This window comes from Malania oleifera, chromosome 1 (genome assembly GCF_029873635.1).
Source record: "Malania oleifera isolate guangnan ecotype guangnan chromosome 1, ASM2987363v1, whole genome shotgun sequence".
NCBI classification, from domain to species: domain Eukaryota; kingdom Viridiplantae; phylum Streptophyta; class Magnoliopsida; order Santalales; family Ximeniaceae; genus Malania; species Malania oleifera.
The window spans coordinates 133,874,793-133,892,877 of record NC_080417.1 but is presented as its reverse complement, the minus strand read 5'-3'; the positions used below and the strand labels follow the sequence as shown (position 1 = coordinate 133,892,877).

General features: G+C 37.5%; 1 protein-coding gene across 2 annotated transcripts in view; it reads left to right on the top strand.

Annotated features, from left to right (window-relative positions):
- LOC131158068 (uncharacterized) overlaps positions 1–17,835 on the top strand; it is a 33,805-nt gene extending 15,970 nt beyond the window's left edge. The window contains exons 7-12 of one of the 2 annotated variants that reach the window (XM_058112638.1): positions 691–813; positions 1,023–1,094; positions 5,905–6,042; positions 6,473–6,628; positions 14,919–15,023; positions 17,599–17,835. In XM_058112638.1, coding sequence (XP_057968621.1) covers positions 691–813; positions 1,023–1,094; positions 5,905–6,042; positions 6,473–6,628; positions 14,919–15,023; positions 17,599–17,631 — 627 coding nt within the window. In that variant the 3' untranslated portion in view covers positions 17,632–17,835. Of the gene's footprint in view, positions 1–690; positions 814–1,022; positions 1,095–5,904; positions 6,043–6,472; positions 6,629–14,918; positions 15,191–17,598 lie in introns of those variants that run through there. The other variant, XM_058112631.1, reaches the window with a different exon arrangement.
- The last annotated feature ends 250 nt before the right edge of the window (positions 17,836–18,085 follow it).

The following is an 18,085-nucleotide window of genomic DNA, read 5'->3' as shown; positions in this document are numbered from 1 at the left end:
CTCTGACTGCTGTATTGGGCTGCTTTGATTAACAAGTTTACATGGCATCGTTAAAGAACTTTTTGAATTTTTGGTTTTGTGGATTAATAAAATATTTCCAATTGGAACCATCACAATTGCTGATGGTTGCAGTTTTCTTGAGAATCCTTTAAAGTTGGAATGAAGGTTATTCATTTATTTATTTTTTGAATGGCTGAGAGTCAATTTGATTGGACAAGTGGTGGAATTAAATGGTTTGTTTCTTAATGGTTCTCGAAGCATTTGCAGCTCCTCTTTAGTTCTTTGTCATGGTGTTCTAAATGCTTGTTCAGTGGTCTTCTGGCAGCCTTAGCCTTGACAGCAAATTTTGCCTCAAAAAATGATCATGGCCCCTGCAGTAGTTTTTTAATGATTAAGGGGAGTGAGAAATGCTAGGATTTTCTTTATTTTGTTTTTTCTTTGTGTACAAAATTTAAGATTAAGAGTATCAATGCTTATACAAATGTGGCCTTCGATAGAACAGAATCCACAAAAATGGATTCATGTAGGTGACCCAATTAGTTTGGATTATAGCTTAGTTGACTTGAGATTGGTAGCATTTACTAATTAATGCGTGTAATGCTCAGGAAATTTATTGCCAATATCATATTGAATATATTGCAGATATTCTAATATGTTTTCTCCTTTAATCTTTTTGTTTAACTGTTTCAGCATATAGTCGATAGCATGAAAGACCCCAGTATTGCTGCATTTTGGTTAATTACCTTGCCTCAGATTGTGGGAGGATTCAATTATGATGATGATGTTAAGCAGAAAATTTGGTGGCAATACAAGGTGTATGGTCCATTCTTTCTCCTCAATTTAGGAACTTATTATTTTTTCAATGAGAATTATGAGATTATACCTTGAACATTGCAATTCCCATGATTTTTGTGTTCTACTCCTCACAATATTTGTTTTTTTTTTTTTTTAATCAAATGTTTTGCACTTGTAATACAAGCAATGCTTTGTTCTTATCCTTTAACTGATTTCTGTTTTCTTAGGAATCTATGCGGTATGATCAACTTCGAGATGTGGTTGCGAAGCGAAAACCTGGCTGGGAACACTTGCAGGAAGTAAGATAATTTTCTTATGACCAATGCTACAGAAAGTATTCACTAAATAGTAACTGAATGGTTTGTGTCCAGTGTTTTTTAATATTTGCAGAAAAAATTACAAGCCATCTGCTAAATTTCAAAATTTCTTGCTTGGTTAGTTACTGTTAGACAACCACGTCACCTAAAAGCTTAAGCTATTAGGTTATGGGTCAACAATGTATATCAAGTTTTAACACTCCCTTGTATGTGCAGCTCGACAGCATGCAGAGAGATAAACACACGATAAATAACACCCATGATAGGGAACACAATAACTTTTTTAAGCACCATACAATAAACGCGGGCAACAAGACTAGAATTGAGAACCTCCTGGTAACCAGCTCTGATATCATGTTAGACAACCATGTCACCTAAAAGCTTAAGCTATTAGGTTGTGGGCCAACAATGTATATAAAGCTTTAACAGTTACAAAGCTACCTATAATAAAGCAACAATGGAATGATGTTGCTCCAATGTATTCTTGACGGGAAGACGGTCAAGTAACAATGTTCAGTTGTTTACCTTAAACCCAGTAAAAGGGGCACATGCAAGGCATGCTCTTGGTTCAATACTTAGTTATGATGCAGTGTGAGAAGTGAAACTGGAAATTCAAATTGAGGCATTGGAACTTTTTGATATTGTTGTAAATTTTTATTTTTGTTTTTCTAATTTTTGCAGTAACTAGCAAGTATATTTTTGTTAGGTCATAAATGACTAGATTCTAGGACTTTATTTGTTAGGAAAGCAATGTCCTAGTAATATTAATTTTTTCCCTATTTTCGTTTTCCTGGTTCCTAAGCATATTAAGCCTTCAACTATTGCTACTATGTAATTGTTTTGGAGGCTCGGTCTTGGGCTTGAACTTGGAATAATAGGGTATTTGTCTTGTTTGTCTTCCGCTCGACCATTTTCTCTCCACTGTCTTGTGTGAATATTGCTATTACGTGAGTGGTGTGGAGATTGGTTTGGGACTTGAACTTGGAATTTTAGGTTACTTTTGTCTTTGTTCTCCTCTCCCTCTTGTTTCGCTTCCACTCTTCCATGCTCTCTCTACTGTCCCGCATCAATCTGGTTCCATCGCTAGCTTCACCGCTATACTACCATCACCTCTGCCTGCTCAGTGCTCACAACAAATCCTGTCTTCCACCTGAAGCTGTTCACTGTCCCAATCCTCACACTTTTATCCTGGAGTTCACCCCCTATTCTTCTCCCAGAGCCCTAATTTTCAAATTTCCTCTATTTAATTCCCACTCAAAACCAATTATAGCCTTTCCCACGATTTCAATTCTGTTCTCTGATTTCTAAGGAACCTGAATTGACTCTACCAAACCCGGATGCAGCCTTGTCACACAGCTCTCTTTCGACTGTTGTTCATGTGCAGTCTTGCTGGAGACTCATCGCTGCTGATGCTGCAACAACCACGATGGTTTTGCATCTTCTATGAAATAAAAAAGATATCAAACTTGACGTATATTCTATGCTTTAACGTGGATAGTTCATTTAACCCACAACCTGATTAACCTTCAATCCTTTGCCAGATCAAACTAAATGACTAGCCCGGCCTTTCCCAACCTACGAGAAGTAAAACTTAAAGATGCTTCCAAAAAAAAAATCAGCACAGAAAGAAAAACTAGCTGAGGTAAAAAGATCAGTGTTGCCGAAAAAAAGGGACTTGCGAACAAAGAAACAGGCAAGGAAAGTGTTTTCTTTCTACTTGGTCATGGATTTTAGTGATATAAGATGTTTTCCAAAGAGCAATCACCATAACATCATGTATTGCATTTATTCTCATAAAATTGGGTGTGAAGCTTGGGAGCAAGTCACTAGCTTCCGTACCCATCCTGTGCAGGTAAGTTTGTATATAGTTGTGATTGTCTGATTGATCACTGGTGTTCCTTATACTTGTTCATAGAAGCTGCTGTTAAACAACTACAGTTGTTTTTGAGCAGTGTTGTATGTGGTGAGGGAGGATTTAATGAAGTTGCTTTATGAGATTCATGGGAATGGTAAATTGGGGGATTGTTTAACTCTACTTCCATTACCTTAGTGCGAGTGCCCAAGAAGAGTAGGTCAATAAAGGTTTCAGAGTTTTGGTTATGACTTATTAACAGGCATTATTTATAAGATTGCTGCTAAGGTTCTTGATAATAGGTTGAGTTCTGTCCTTAAGTGTCGCGATTCTTCTTGATCAAGGTGCTTTTGTCGGAGGGAGACGGATTGTGGATGCTATTTTCACTGTTAGTGAGGTGGTGGGGGATGCTTGCTATAGAAGAAGAAGGCATTGGATCTGAGGTTGTTTGGCCAATGCTTATTTCTCAGTGATTATAATGGGCATGCTAGAGATTGGTTTAGTCCAGCGTGGGGGGGGGGGGGGGGGTTAGGAAAGAGGATCCTTTATCACCAATTTTTATTGTCCTTGTGGCTGATGTGTTGAGTAGGTAAAGCTGTAGATAGGGGTGTTATGAGGGGTATTAAGGTGGGTAGGGAGGAGATGGTGGTGTCTCATTTGCAATTCACTGATGAAACCATTATTTCTTAGATGACTATGTTTCTTCTTTTGTTAATGCACTCACTCTTCTGCAGATTTTTTAGAGGGTCTCTGGTCTTGGATTTTATTTGGGGAAGAAGGAGATTGTGCCGATTAATCTTATTTCTGAGAGGATTGTGGAGCTACCTCCCTAGCTGAGTGTGGTGTTTTTAGAATGTACTTAGTTGGCCTTTTGGGGTGAAGCCCTGTTCTCTAGCTTTTTGGGATCTGGTGGTGGCTAAGGTGGTTAAGTGGTTGGAAAGGAGTTTTATTCTCTTTAGGATCTAGAATTACTGCCATCCTTTCTACCATTCCTCCATATTTTTTTCTCTCCTTTTAGGAATCTAGGAAGGACTGCTTGAAACCTTGATTTTCTCTGGTCAGGTGTAGGAGAGGAGAGATCATTTGGTTAAGTGGGAGATGGGGTGTTGGTTGAAGGAAGGAGGGTTGGGTATTGGTAATGTGGTGCCTAAAAACGATGTTAGTCTGGCTAATTAATTGATGCGGTTTCCTTGTAGGTGGATTCCATTTGGTACAAAGTAAAAAGAAGTAATATCACATTCAACATATGGGTGGGATGCTAATTCAGGCTTAAGAAATTCTTCAGAGTCCTTGGAGGTTCATTTTTGCAGCGTTACCCCTCTTTTCTTCCTTTAACAAATTTTCATTTGGTCAGATATAATTGCATTAGGTTTTGAAACAATGTTGGGGGGGGGGGGGGGGGGGGACTTTCTTATGTTACTTTGCTTCTTTGTGTCATCTTTCTTCTTGCCACAATGAAGTAATTTCCTCATTCTTATACTGTAGAGGTATTCTTTTTCTTGTGACTTTCATTTTAGAAGGGATTAAAATGATAGAGAGGTGGTGGAGTTGTCTTCTTTGCTTATCGTTCTTACTAAAGTTGATGTGGTTTTCCTCTCTATTGGGAAATTTTGGGAGGCCAAAGTTCCTTCAAAGATAAAAGCAATTGTTTGGCTGGTGGTATTTAATATGGTTAACACCAACTATCTGCTGCAGAGTAGGAAGCCTTCAAAATTGTTGTCTCCTGAGACGAGTCTTATATGTTGTTGAATAATTGGGTATAATGGAAGCCCTAATCATAATAGTAGGGCCCTCATAACAAACCTAGGTGGTTGCTCCACATGGACCTCCTCCTGAAGAATGAAGATCACCATGTAGGAAAACATTCTTTAGATCTAACTAATGTAGAGGCCAGTGATAGGTGGTGGCTAAAGAGATGAACAAACGTATTGAGGCAAGTTTAATGATAGTCGATAGGAGAAAATGTGTCTGAATAGTCCAAACCAGACACCAAAGTATATTCCTTGTCAGCAAGGTGGGCCTTCAATCGAACTGCAGAACCATCTAGATTGAATTTCATGGTGTACACCCAACAACAACCAATCATAGACTTAACAGGAGGAAGAGGTACCAACTCCCAAGTCCCAAGCATCATTATCTTGTAGTGCATGCATCTCTTCTATCATTGCATTCCTCCACCCAGAATGGGATAGGCCTTCAGAAATAGACTTTGGAAGAGCAACGTAAGACAAAGTACTAAAAAAACAGTAGTATGAAGGTGACGAGAAATTGCCAACAAACAAAATTAGATTGGATGTTGTGTATGAATGCATTTACCTTTTTGAGCAACAATAGGAGAATCAACCACTTGAGAAATAGGATCACTAGACAAGGAACTAGAGGCATAGAGTTGAAGCTAGAGGAGGCTCTCTACCTTAAAAATTTCATGATTAAACAAGGAGATCAGTCCCTTTTTACTTATTTCTTCTTTTGATGTATCACATTGTAATTGTTTAAGTTTGGACTGTTGAAACTTTGTTCTTTGAAATTAATTATAAATTATGGAATATTTTAGAATTTTATTTGAAGTTTGTTGCAAAATTTGCTGCGTACTATGAACACTAGTATAAATTTTGAGGTGTCTTCAACACCTTAATGAGTAACAAATGAATATGAGAATTTTATTTAATAGTTTTACTGCTGGTGCTCTCCTTCTCTCTCTCTCTCTCTCTCTCTCTCTCTCTCTATTGGCGAGCTTGATGTGATGGTATGTCAGGGCTTAACCCATTCTTCCGTTGTTCAAATTATATTTATTTATCTTGTTTGCTATTTATATGTTTTATTGTAACCATATCTTTTTGTTATCTGATGGCCTTGATCTCTATAGGTCCTGTAAAATTCCTTAAGCTAATATGTCAATATTTACGAAATTCCTTAAGTTAAAATATATGCCATTCACAGGGCTTATTCTTCATAGATCCTGTCCGAGCTAGGGATGATCCTGTTATAGTGAAAAACATCCCCTATTACAAGGCCAAGAAGGCTCTGGAGGCAGAAGTCATGAAGCTTAATCCTCCGCCACGACCACAAAATTGGGGTGTGCGTATCTTCATTGTCATTCTGCATCTTCTAGTTCTTATTTTTTGACATATGTGTACATTTCTACCAAGAAATGGGTTTTAGAAAAAAGAGGCAGGGGTGAGAATGATTGGTGAAAATAAAAGAGAGATTTACACCATGTTTGGGAGCTTGTGATTTGGTTTTGTATGGATTTGGACAAATTTTTATACAAAATTGTACTGAGTTTTGTCCAAATCCAAGGCTTAAAGTCCATGCTCCCAAACACAGCCTTAATATACTTTGAAATCTGTTGCTCTTGTTTAGTTTTAAAAACTCACACCAATCAAATGGACTGATGGACCCTCGCCCCTAAAAAGAGCATGTGGGTGAGAGATGCTTATGCACTACACATGAAGAACATGGAGGTTACATCTTCATGGTAAACCAACTAATTGTTAAGTTTTCGCAGGAGCTGAACCTTCCACTGAATGCATCTTCTTGGAGTGCAGAGGATCTTAAAGATCCAAAAAAATTATATGAGATGACAGTTCTTCTTAATGCCCAAAGAGAAATTGCTGATAAGATCTTGGATGCACAATGGGAAACAAAATGGCGTCAAGAGAAGGTTAGTATTGTTTGAAGATTGCATGGGTTTAGAGTGAAAGAGCTTCACAAAATAAAAAACTAAAAAAAAAACAGTGAAGTAAATGCAACATGTTATCATAGTCACAATTTCTTCTTGACATCAAATAATATTGTTTATTTTGTATAACACATACCATGTTTGTTTATTTAATATTGATGTTGTCTAAAATACCATGGAAACTTAGGTCTCATCTACTTTATATTTTCACAACCTGATGTAAGGATATATATATTTGCCTCTTTTACATTTCAATGGCTTCTAGAATATGGTTGGCATCCTCATGGTATATTTTTAGAAATTTGGTATGAGACTTTACAATCATTAAGAAAGGAAAATTTCGTTGATCAAATTTCATTTCTTTAATGCCTAGATTTCTCTCTCTCTCTCTCGTGCACATGAACTCCTACATACGCACGTGAGTGCACGCTCTCGCACAGAAACGTGTGGACTGTTATGCCCTGCAGTACAGATATGCTCTTTAATGGTGTCACTACCACCACTGTTGCATGAATTACTGGCACCACCACAACCATCTTGACCATAGTTAACAAACTCAGGCCTGGACTGGACGGTCGGACCAGGTTCGATCGAAACTGGTGGTGGAGGTCCAGGCAATATCTTAGAACAGGATTTGGTCAAAGTCAAACCAAAATCAAACCGGCTGACTTGGTGCGACTTGGCCTGAACTAATCAAACTCGGTGGGTCAGGTGAGTTGACCCGGTTAGAACATTGTGTTAATTAATGAGTATGTAATGCAAAAAAATTGAAGGTGTGGGGATTCTATTCCTCTGGTCTAAAGAGGAATGAAGGAGAGATCCTAACCAAGGAGCCAACCTTCAGCTTGTGTTATATAGGTGAAATATATTGTTTCTAACCACCTCTTCAGATTTTTCATGTGTTAAATCTTTAAACAAAATGGAAAACTATTGAATTTATATTTTTAAAAATTATTTTTACACAAATACGTATGTATACAATTTAAAAATTATTTCTTATCTTATAATGACATAACTGGTTAGATAACTAGGTTAACCTGCCAGTTTGATCGGTACGACCAACCTAGTGATCTTACTGGGTTTTAAAACTATGATCACAAATGCCATCACAAATAAGATTCCATCTTTGCAGCTTGCTCAAACATGGAAAGAAAATTCGCCCCCCTTTTGTAACTGTTAATGGTTATTTTAGTCTTTTAGTATTCTTAAATGTGTTAGTGTTGTGTTAATTAGTGACAGTGAGGGTATTATGGTCATTAGAATGTATTTGATATGTATTATAAGTAGAGGGAGAGACCTATATTTGTGTCAGGTCATTCATTTAATAAAAAATCTCAACATGGTATTAGAACAAGATCCAACCTAAACCCTATTGCTAAACCAAACACAGCTGCCGATTGGAAAAACATTCTCCTGTTATTGCCCTTCTCAGAACCACTATAATCCTTCAATATTCCATAAAACCAACCATATAGCCAGAAACAGAACCCACTGAACAATAACCCTACAAAATCCCATCACTGGACACCTACCCATGTGCCACCACGTGCCAGCCAACTGCTGTTAATCCCGACCCCATGTTCTGGCGCGTGAGAGTGCCTCAGGCCACCTTTTTCTGCTTTTTTCCTCCAGCATGTTTTGATTTCTTCCCTAGAGCATATTATCTAGGGACTGGGCTTGCGTTTTGCTCAAAGATCCAACCTTTTTCGACTATACACTCATGGTAATCCGTTCGTTGTTGTTCAGCATTCGTAGAGGCTATTTATGAGTTTCTTGGAGCAGTGGCAGTGTTCCATAAGTTGATTTATATCAGCTTGTTGGTGGTTTTCTGGTGATTCACCTTGTTTGTGGCTGTCTTGGTTAGTTTTTATTGTTCCTATTGTTTGATAGTGGTCTAGTTTGTGAATGTTGGGATGGAGTCTCTGAATCCCAAAAATATGTTTCCTTCATCGCTGCCGCAGATAACAACTGAAAAGTTCGATGGAAAGAATTACGTTCAGCAATCTAAGGCTGTTAGGATTTATTTAGCGGGATTAGGAAAATGTGATCACTTGCTCTAGTATGATCCTTCTGATGAGAAGAGAAAAGAAGTAGATTCAAGAGGATGCTTTGATTGTTTCTCTCTTGTGGAACTTGATGGAGCCCTAGATTGCATAGATGTGCATGCATCTAGATACATGCAAGGAGATTTGGGATTATGCCAAGCTTTTGTACGCTAGTAACATTACATGTATGTATGATTTATCTTAGGTGTACTTTTAGTTACAATAGGGAGATAGGAGCATTATAGAGTATTTTAGAGATGAAATGTATTCATGAGGAGCTTAACAGCTTGCAACCTATAACTACCGATGTTCGTGAGATGCAGAAGCAGAGGGAGCAGATGACAGTTCTTTGAGTTCTAGGGTGTTTGAAACCTGAGTTTGAGGCAGTCTGGTCCTAGATACTTAGCAGTGCAGAGTTACCGTCATTTACCGATGTTTATTCATGCGTCCTTCGTGCTTCCTTCAGCCCACATTCTCCTTTTCCTGCATCTGGCTTTGGGAGGTTAGCCTTTGCCATGCATGGTTATTCTAGTTTTCAATTTTCATTTACCGATGTCTATTATCTAATTTGCGTTTTGTGTCTAGTCTTGATTGTGAGTCTTGTTAGTTGGGAAAGCATCATCGTGTCGCTTTTGCTTCTCTAAGTCAATAAACTGGCTGCAAGCCCTTTCATGTTGGTCTATTATGATGTTGAGGTCCTAGACTCCTAGTAGAGTTGTGTTTTTGGTACACTTTGTAACCTTTGTGGATGATTATTCAAGGATAACTTGGCTATATTTAATAAATATCGTTTTGAGTTATTTTATATTTTTTTTGCCTTTTGTTATAAAATAAAGACTCAATTTGGTTTGCCAGTTCAAATAGTATTTTAGTACTCAATTCGCTAATATGACTTAGTTTGGTATTGTTTATCAATCATCCTATGCCCACACTCCTCAACAAAATGGGGTTGCAAAGAGGAAAAATAGACATATCCTTGAAATCACTCACACCTTTATCAAATGCATGTATCTAAAGTGTTTGGGAATGATGCTGTATTTACTACTTGCTATCTTATCAACGTGTCGTCGTCCTCAATTCTTAGTAGTAAAATTCCCTACTATATTCTCTTTCCTGATTCACCTCTATTCTCTTTACCTTCTCATATATTTGAATGTGTCCTTTGTTCATTAGTTAACTTCTGAGTGGATAAGTTGGGTCCTCGTGCTATGAAGTTTGTCTTTTTTGGGCTACTCATATACTCAATATGGATATCTTTGTTATAGTCTTACTCTGAATCGCTTCTATGTTTTTGCAAATGTTACCTTCTTTGAGTATACACCTTACTACACTCAGTCCCTAAGTGTTTCTAATCTCAATGAGCCTCTTCTTTTGCCAAATCTTCCAGATTTTAGTTTGCTATCTTTACCCAATCATCCACTTGTGTCTCCATGTAGTTTGAGTCCTTCTCATTGTCTCGATCATTCTAATTTATAGGTGTATTCACGACAATGGCCCCAAGGAAGAGAGCCCCCTCTAGCTTCTACTACCATGCCTTTGGTTTCCTTGTTTGATGATCATATTCCCCACGATGTTGATACACGCACATGTATATAACATCTCGTGTCCAACTATGTTTTCTATGACTTCTTATCACCCTCGTTTTATTGTTTTGTTACCACTCTACTGTTTGCTGCCATTCCTAAGTCTGTTTTGGAAGCGTTAGCCCATTTTGGGTGGAGGAATGCCATGATTGAAGAGATGAATGCTTTACAAGACAATGATACATGGGAATTGCTATCTCTTCCTCCTGACACATCTGTGGTTGTTTGTCGCTGGGTATACAATGTAAAAGTCAACCTTAATGGTTCTGTGGCTTGTTTGAAGGCACGTTTTGTTGCTAAGGAGTATACATGGGTGTATGGTTTGTATTATTCTAACATTTTTTTTCTTGTTGCCAAAATTATACTAGTACGTCTATTCATCTCCTTGGCCACCACTTGTCATTGGGCTCTGAATCAGTTAGATTTGAAAAATGTCTTCTTGCATGTTGATCTTGAGGAGGTGGTTTATATGGAGCAACCACCTATGTTTGTTGCTTAGGGGGAGTTAGGCTTAGTGTGTTGGCTCAAGAAGAAATTATATGGTTTAAAATAGTCTCTCAAAGCATGGTTTGGTAGATTCGGTGCTGTAGTACTTGAATTTGGCCTTCAATAGTGTGCAGTGGATCACCTTGTGTTTTATTGTCGTACTTCATCAGGTAGGAACCTTCTTAGTGTGCATATGGATGATATTGTAATTATAGGTGATGATGATCAAGGTATTTAGAACCTTAAACATTTTCTACAAAATAAGATTCAAACCAAAGGTGTGGGACCGTTCTTATTGGATATAGAAGTATTCATACCTTGTATGGGAATTGTTTTGTAACAGAGGATGTATGTTGTTGATCTGTTGGATAAGACTGGGTTGTTGGGATCCAAAATGGTTGATACACCCATGGATCCCAGCATCAAGTTAGTGTCGGATACAGGTGATTTGTTTCTTAATCCTAGATGATACTAGAGACTTGTTGGAAAGTTGAATTATCACACAGTCACTCGGTTACACATATCTTTCACAACAAGTGTTGTGCATCAATTCCTAGATTCTACGAGGACAAATCATTGGGATGCAGTAATTCATGAGATATCTCAAAGGTGCACCTGGGAAAGGTCTCTTATAACGAGATCATGATCACACTTATATTTAGGGATATATTGATGCAGATTAGGCTAGATCACCTTCAGATAGAAGATCTGCAATCGGGTACTATATTTTCATTGGTGGTAATTTGATTTCCTAGAAAAGTAAGAAACAAACTGTTGTGATTTGGTTGAGTGTTGAGTTAGAGTGTAAGGTCATGGTTCACGCTATATGTGAGTTTGTTTGGTTGAAAAACATGTTCAAAGAATTGGGTTTTCCCCATTTTTTAGTCTATAGAGTTGGTGTGTGATAATCAAGCTACTCTTCATGTTGCTTACAACCTGATCTTTTACGGGTGAATGAAACACATTGAAGTTGATTGCCATTTTGTTTGGGAGAAACTTATGCAGAAGCTCATTACTACCACTTATGTGAAGTCTGACATGCTGGTCACTGATTTGTTTACCAAAGCCTTTTTTTTTTTTTTGGGGGGGGGGGGGGGTGTTGCTCATGTTAAATTTATTTGTAATAAGCTAGGTGCATATGATATCTATGCTCCAGCTTGAGGGGGAGTGTTAAAGGTTATTTTAGTCTTATTTATTAAATGTGTTAGTGCTGTATTAATTAGCGAGAGTTGGTAAAGGTATTATGGTCATTATAATGTATTTGAAATGTATCAAAAATAGAGGGAGAGACCTATCTTTGTGTTAGGTCATTTGTTCAATAAAAAATCTCAATAGTAACTGCAAAAGAATTTTATACAAACACCACATATCAAACATCTCTGACCCCACAAACCATTCTATTAGCTAGATCTTACATTGGGTAACACAACAACAACAATAACAACGACAACAACAAACCAAGCCTTGCATTGGGTAACACTAGGGTGCCATTTTATGAACAGGAACAGGTCCAGGACCTGGAGAATTTTTTTCTTCTTATTCTTCTTTTTAATTTTAATTTTTTAAAGTCTTAAGAAATGATGACCCACCCAACTAACACAGAAAAACTAAGAGGCTGTTTGATAGCACTACCAAAAATTAAGGAAAATAATACCAGAAAATGTAAACTAAAATCCAAAACTAAGAAGCTGTTTGTCCTTGTGGACAAGTAACAATTGATAATATGATTAGAAAAATGAAAATGCAAAATAATACAAATTAGAAATATTATAATAAAATTGGAAATCAATTATAATGATTTTACTTAATTGTCATATTTTAAAACTAACTTTAGTGCTCTAAAGATGATCTACTATATATTAAGGTTGGAAATTGTGAAGATATTTTATGGATAAATTTTATTATTTTTTAAAAATTTTAAGGAATTTTATTGCTATTTTACTTTTTTTTTTTAATTCACATGGAAAATATATTTTGATTTTTATTAAAAATGTGTACAGAATGATTTAGTCCACACAAGTAAATTCTGGATATTAAACCACTGTAGATAAAAACTATATATGCTGGAACACAGAAAAATTGAGAACTAACAACGTAAACTAACTCGTTATATCCACTTATTTCTTAACTAATCTACAACAAACAAATGACCCCAACTACTCATCCTGGAAAAAGAAACACCTTCCTCGCTCTTGAAGAGAATAGGCCCGGACTGCTTAAGGATTCGACGCAAATTCATTGTGCATAATCTGCAATTGTTAGATAGTCATTATTAATGGAGAACCTAATTCATGGTTTAGGGCTTTGAAAGGTGTCAGGTAGGGGGATCTGCTATCTCCTTTCTTATTTGTTCTTGTTGTTGATGTCTTGAGTAGATTGGTAGATAGGGCTGTGGATAGAAGGATTGGTGAGAGGAATTGGCGTGGGGAGTGAGAGGGGTTGTGATGTTTTATCTTTAGTTTCCAAATGACACTATTTCTTTTCTTAGGTGATCATAGAGAGTCTTCTCTGATGTGTTTACTGCTTTACAACTTTTTGAGCAGGTTTTTGGTTTAAAAATAAATTTGGGAAGAGTGGGATTGCAGGTTTTAATCTTAGTTCCGCTAGATCTTTGGGGTTGGTTTCTTCGGTGTGTTGTATTTTAGAGTGGCTTTTTGTTTTTTGTTTTAATTTTAAATCTATTTTTAGAATTGCTGCAGGGGTAGCTAGAGATATTGAGAGAATTATGAGAGATTTCCTGTGATCTGGTGTGTGTTTGTGTGTCTATATACATATGTACATCTTTACTAATTTTTAACACCTATTTTCAGAATTGCCGCAGGGGTAGCTAGAGGTATTGAGAGAATTATGAGAGATTTCCTTGATCTGTGTTCTGGGAGAGGATGGATTATTTGGTTAGTTGGGAGATTTATTGTTGGTATAAGAAGGTCTTGGTAAGTGAGTGTTTAAAAGCATTTTTTATTTGCTTTAACGGGTAAATGGCTTTGGTGATTTCCCTTAGAGGAGAACTTCCTTTGGAACAAGATTATAAAAGTAAAGTTGGCATGCAGCATGCAGGTAAAAGGGTGGAATTCAAATTTGGAAATTAGATGATGTTTTGGGAGTCCTTGGATCTATATTCTCTTTATGTCTTAGGCCAAGTTTGTTGTAGTTATGGTTGTCATATTCAGTTATTCCCTTTTGGGGAAGACATTTTGTCAGTTGATTCTGTGCTTTTTTCATTTCTTTTCCTCGTATGTATTGTCTTTCCTTGGTGGGGTCATTTCTTCCTTATCTCTTGAGATTTCCATTTTCGCAGGGATCTTAAAGATAGGGAGGTGGAGTAGCTGTCTTCTTTGTTGTTGTTGTCGGAGGGCTGTTGTCTTTTTAATAGGAGGTACATTTGTTCATCGGTTTTAGATTCTATGGGGGGTCTATTCTTGTACATATTTTTCTGAGCATTTGATTCATGGTAACATGTCCTTTCTGCTTCATCGTAGTATTTGGAAGGCCAAAGCCCCTCTATTATTAAGGATTTATTTGGTTGGCTGTTCTTTGTAGAGTTAAATACCAAATTACCAATAATCTGTTGCAGAATAGGAGGCCTTCAAAGGCTGCATCTCTGTGTACTTTATGTTTTGACAGTTCACAATATGCTTCTCATCTCTTTTTGCATTGTTCTTTCTCCTCGATGGGCTGGAGTAAGTTTTTATTTTTTGTTTTTTATTTTTTTTGTTTTTTTTTTGTTTTTTTCAGTTGGATGGAACTGAGTTTTCCTGGAATCTGTGGTGGATTGGTTCTCAATTTCCTGTGCACATTTTGGTGATAGTAGTAGAGATGGCACAGCTCTGTGGATGTGGGATTTGCAGTTTTGTGGGGAATTTGGTTTGAACAAAATGCATCTTTATGGGCAAGCAGATGACATGTTCTTTGTTCTGGAATAGGATTCATTTTATGGATTCACTTTGCTCTTTTGCATCTGGTGCTTTAATGGGGCTGTGTTTTTTGGAACTATTGTGAGACTGACGAGCTTTGTGTTTTGATTGTTATTATTTCTGTTTTTGTTCCATTTCCTTTTCTAATGAGAATTTCTTGGTTTCCTTTTTAACATTCTTTCTTCTTTAGTGAAATCTCTTCTTTATTTATTAATAGAACTAACCTATCCATTCTATTTTGCAGTTGAATGAGATGTTGGAAGAGAAGGTGCGGCCATACATTCAAAATATTGACAGTGCTGTCCTTTCTCAACCTATCATAATTCAATCAGAAAGTCAGGATCAAAGGGTCTGTCTCTTTTCTTTTCTTTGCTCTTTCTTTGTATGTTTTTTGTTGGGTTGTGATTTTAAATCGAGTATAAATTGCAAATATATTAATCGAACGATCATCTATTACATGGACTAATTATTTATTGCGAGGCTCTTCTGAGTGTTATGAGGTATTAGCCTTGTTCATATATTACTTTGCAAGGTAAGATTGTGTGTTCTCTACCCGTTCCCCAGACCCCTCATATGTGGGAGCATGCTCCAGGCTGTCTTTATCCTTAATGTTATAGCTTACTAGGGTTAACATCTCAAAGATATGTCCAAGCATCAACTGAATTTTTTTCGTGGATTTTTTAAGGGAAAATTTGGATCTGATTGTTTGGTTAATGTTGTGTAGTAATGACAGAACATACATCTTTGCAACAATGATGTTTGATTGAGTCAAAAACCTAGATTTTTCTACGAGAATGGGATCATACTTTAAATTTTAATTTTTAATGTTAATATTTGACTTAATTTGTAATGACTGTCTCACTGCAGAAACGCGCTGTGAATAAGCCAGAGCCTTGTACTTGTGCTCATCAACTGAGCTAGAAGTTTAAGCTTAAGGTTACTTGTGCTTATTCAACTTAAAAAGTTATAACCATCTCATTCTTCTCAGGTTTTTAACATAGGATGAAGCTTTCCAGCTGTTTGCAGTGTTCATTTGAGGTGCTTCTTCCGTGAACGTTTGTTAGCTGACCACCATTCTGTTGGCAGTCGACTACCTTTGCAGTCCTTTCTGCATCCATATTGTAACTTCGGGTGCATGGTCACCAGCTTCCATGCTCCTTGTTTAACTGTGTCCAGGGCTAGGCCTGTTCCCTCACAAGCTAGAGGTCTGCCAAAGGCCGCCCCAGCCTCGCTCATTGCTCAACGAGCCTTCCTCTCTTTCACTTCCAGTGAGCACACTGCCTGCACACTTGCTGATTCTCTGTCCCTGGGTCTCACATTATTATAACTTGTTTGTTCCAGACCTTAAATAGGAAGGATGGTAAGGGATGGGAATTAGGATGCTCTGATGAGGTATTATATGACTCATCTTTCTCAGTCGTCAATTAGAATTGGCCTTTTGTGAGAAGCAGGCAAGATTGGGAGTCAGAGCCCTTCTCATCTTTAACTTGTACGGTCATAGGTTGGCTAGGGGGTGGATGGTGCTATTTGGGGACTAACTAATGCAGGCACTTTGATGTTAAATCTTATTTGGGAGAAATTGTTGAAGCCAACTTGGAAGGTAGCTGGAAAACTTTTCCTTCAAAGGTGATTTGAAAGTCTTAAAAGTAAGTGGTTTCTCTGCTCAGAAAGCATCATGGGAAAGGATTGATGATCATCAAAAGAGGTAAATTATGTTGAAGAAAATACAACTTCAACCTTTGCAAGCAGGAGACTGAGTCAGATATCTCCAGTTGCACAGATTGGACTGACCAGCTCCCCACCTTGTTGCTCGACTTTGGGATATGTTCTTAGTTGTGGCTGGGCTGGTTGTGAACCCTTAGAAAGGTGTTAATAGCTGTACATAGAGAAGGGTTAGGGGAGTGCTACTTTATCCGTCTCACTGCCTTCCCCAACCCCAACCCCCCCCCCCCCCCCCCCTTTCTTACTGGAATGATGGTAGATGGCTCAAGACTCCTGCTATAGTGGACAGGAAGTGATGAATGTGCACTGTTTTGGACATTTTTGGGAGTAATTTGTTATTCCTTCAAGTGAGTACTATTCGTATTGCTTGTGCTGGCATTCTCTTGGCTCCCTTTATTTAATCACGGTCTCTTCTAAAAAATTGCAGGGTTCGCCTTTATATAGTTCAGCCAACCACATGTCAATTGGTGGCCTTTGAATTATTCAGTCAGTTCCAGATTTTGACCCAGGGGGTTTTGCTATTCTAATTTTGTCAGAATGTCCAGTTTGAGGGATGCAAATTGGATTTTGAGAGTTATATTCGAAACTACATTTGGCTATCGGGCAGTGAATACCTTGTAGGTAGATCAGACCTGCAATCTCTGTGAATGGAGTACTGTGTTTTTGCTGTCAATCATGAATGGCATCTACATTTAAATGAGCTTCTATACACTTTCTAGGTATGGTAGCTAGAGGACTGAGTATTGGAGAAGCTTTTGTTTCTGAGATAGTATGCCCAGGACCATGCATCGCGCTCTTCATGTCTTGTACTTGGGCTCCAAGTTTTTAGAACTCCTGCTGTGAATGCGAATGTGCAGATGCTACCACTTCTTAATGTGTGTTTCCCTTCACATCTGATTCATTTTTTTTTTTTTTCGAAAAAATAAACTCATTTGTTTAGATTCCACCTTGGTAGGCAGAGGACACCTTTAGAATGCATCATCCATTTACTAGGCCCTGCCAACTACATGAGTAAATGTGTTCACATTAGAATGTGACAGTTACATGCACCTTTTGAAGCCTATGATCTGAAAAGAATGATGCCCCAATCTCTTGTTTAACAATATGGAAATGTCTTTGCGCAATCAAACATGTATTTGGAAATTCTGCTGTTCTCAAATTTATTGGCTGCATCTTTTATTCTTACTCTATTTTTGCTGCAGAGGACTCGGCGAAGGAGATGGTGGTTCTTTTGACAAACTGAGGTTTTTGGCGGTGTTTGCTGGCTGCAGAAATTATAATTCTTGACAGCATTATGCCAATGCTTTTTCATTTTCATGTGTATTTTTTTCCTCCTACAAAGAGCTCTTGTATATGCGAGTTAGCATGGAAAAATCCTTGCCCATGAATCTTTTGGATTAAATTGCTCGGAGATAAATCACTAAACTATTCTGAATCCACCATATTTTTTCGAGGCTAAGTTCTCCATATTTAATCATTTAAGAGCATTGTATTGTAAGCAAATCTGATAGATTATGTTCAGTGTCCGAAAATCTTAAATGTTTTAAAAATCTTTAGCTGAAAATTTAGCTACTTCTATCAAGTTTCTTAGGGACCTTCTAAAGGTTAGAACGAGGACTTGTGTTGTAGGTTTTTGTTCTAATCCTGGGAAGAGTGGGAGAGGATTTCGGATGGAGATGGGCTATTTTG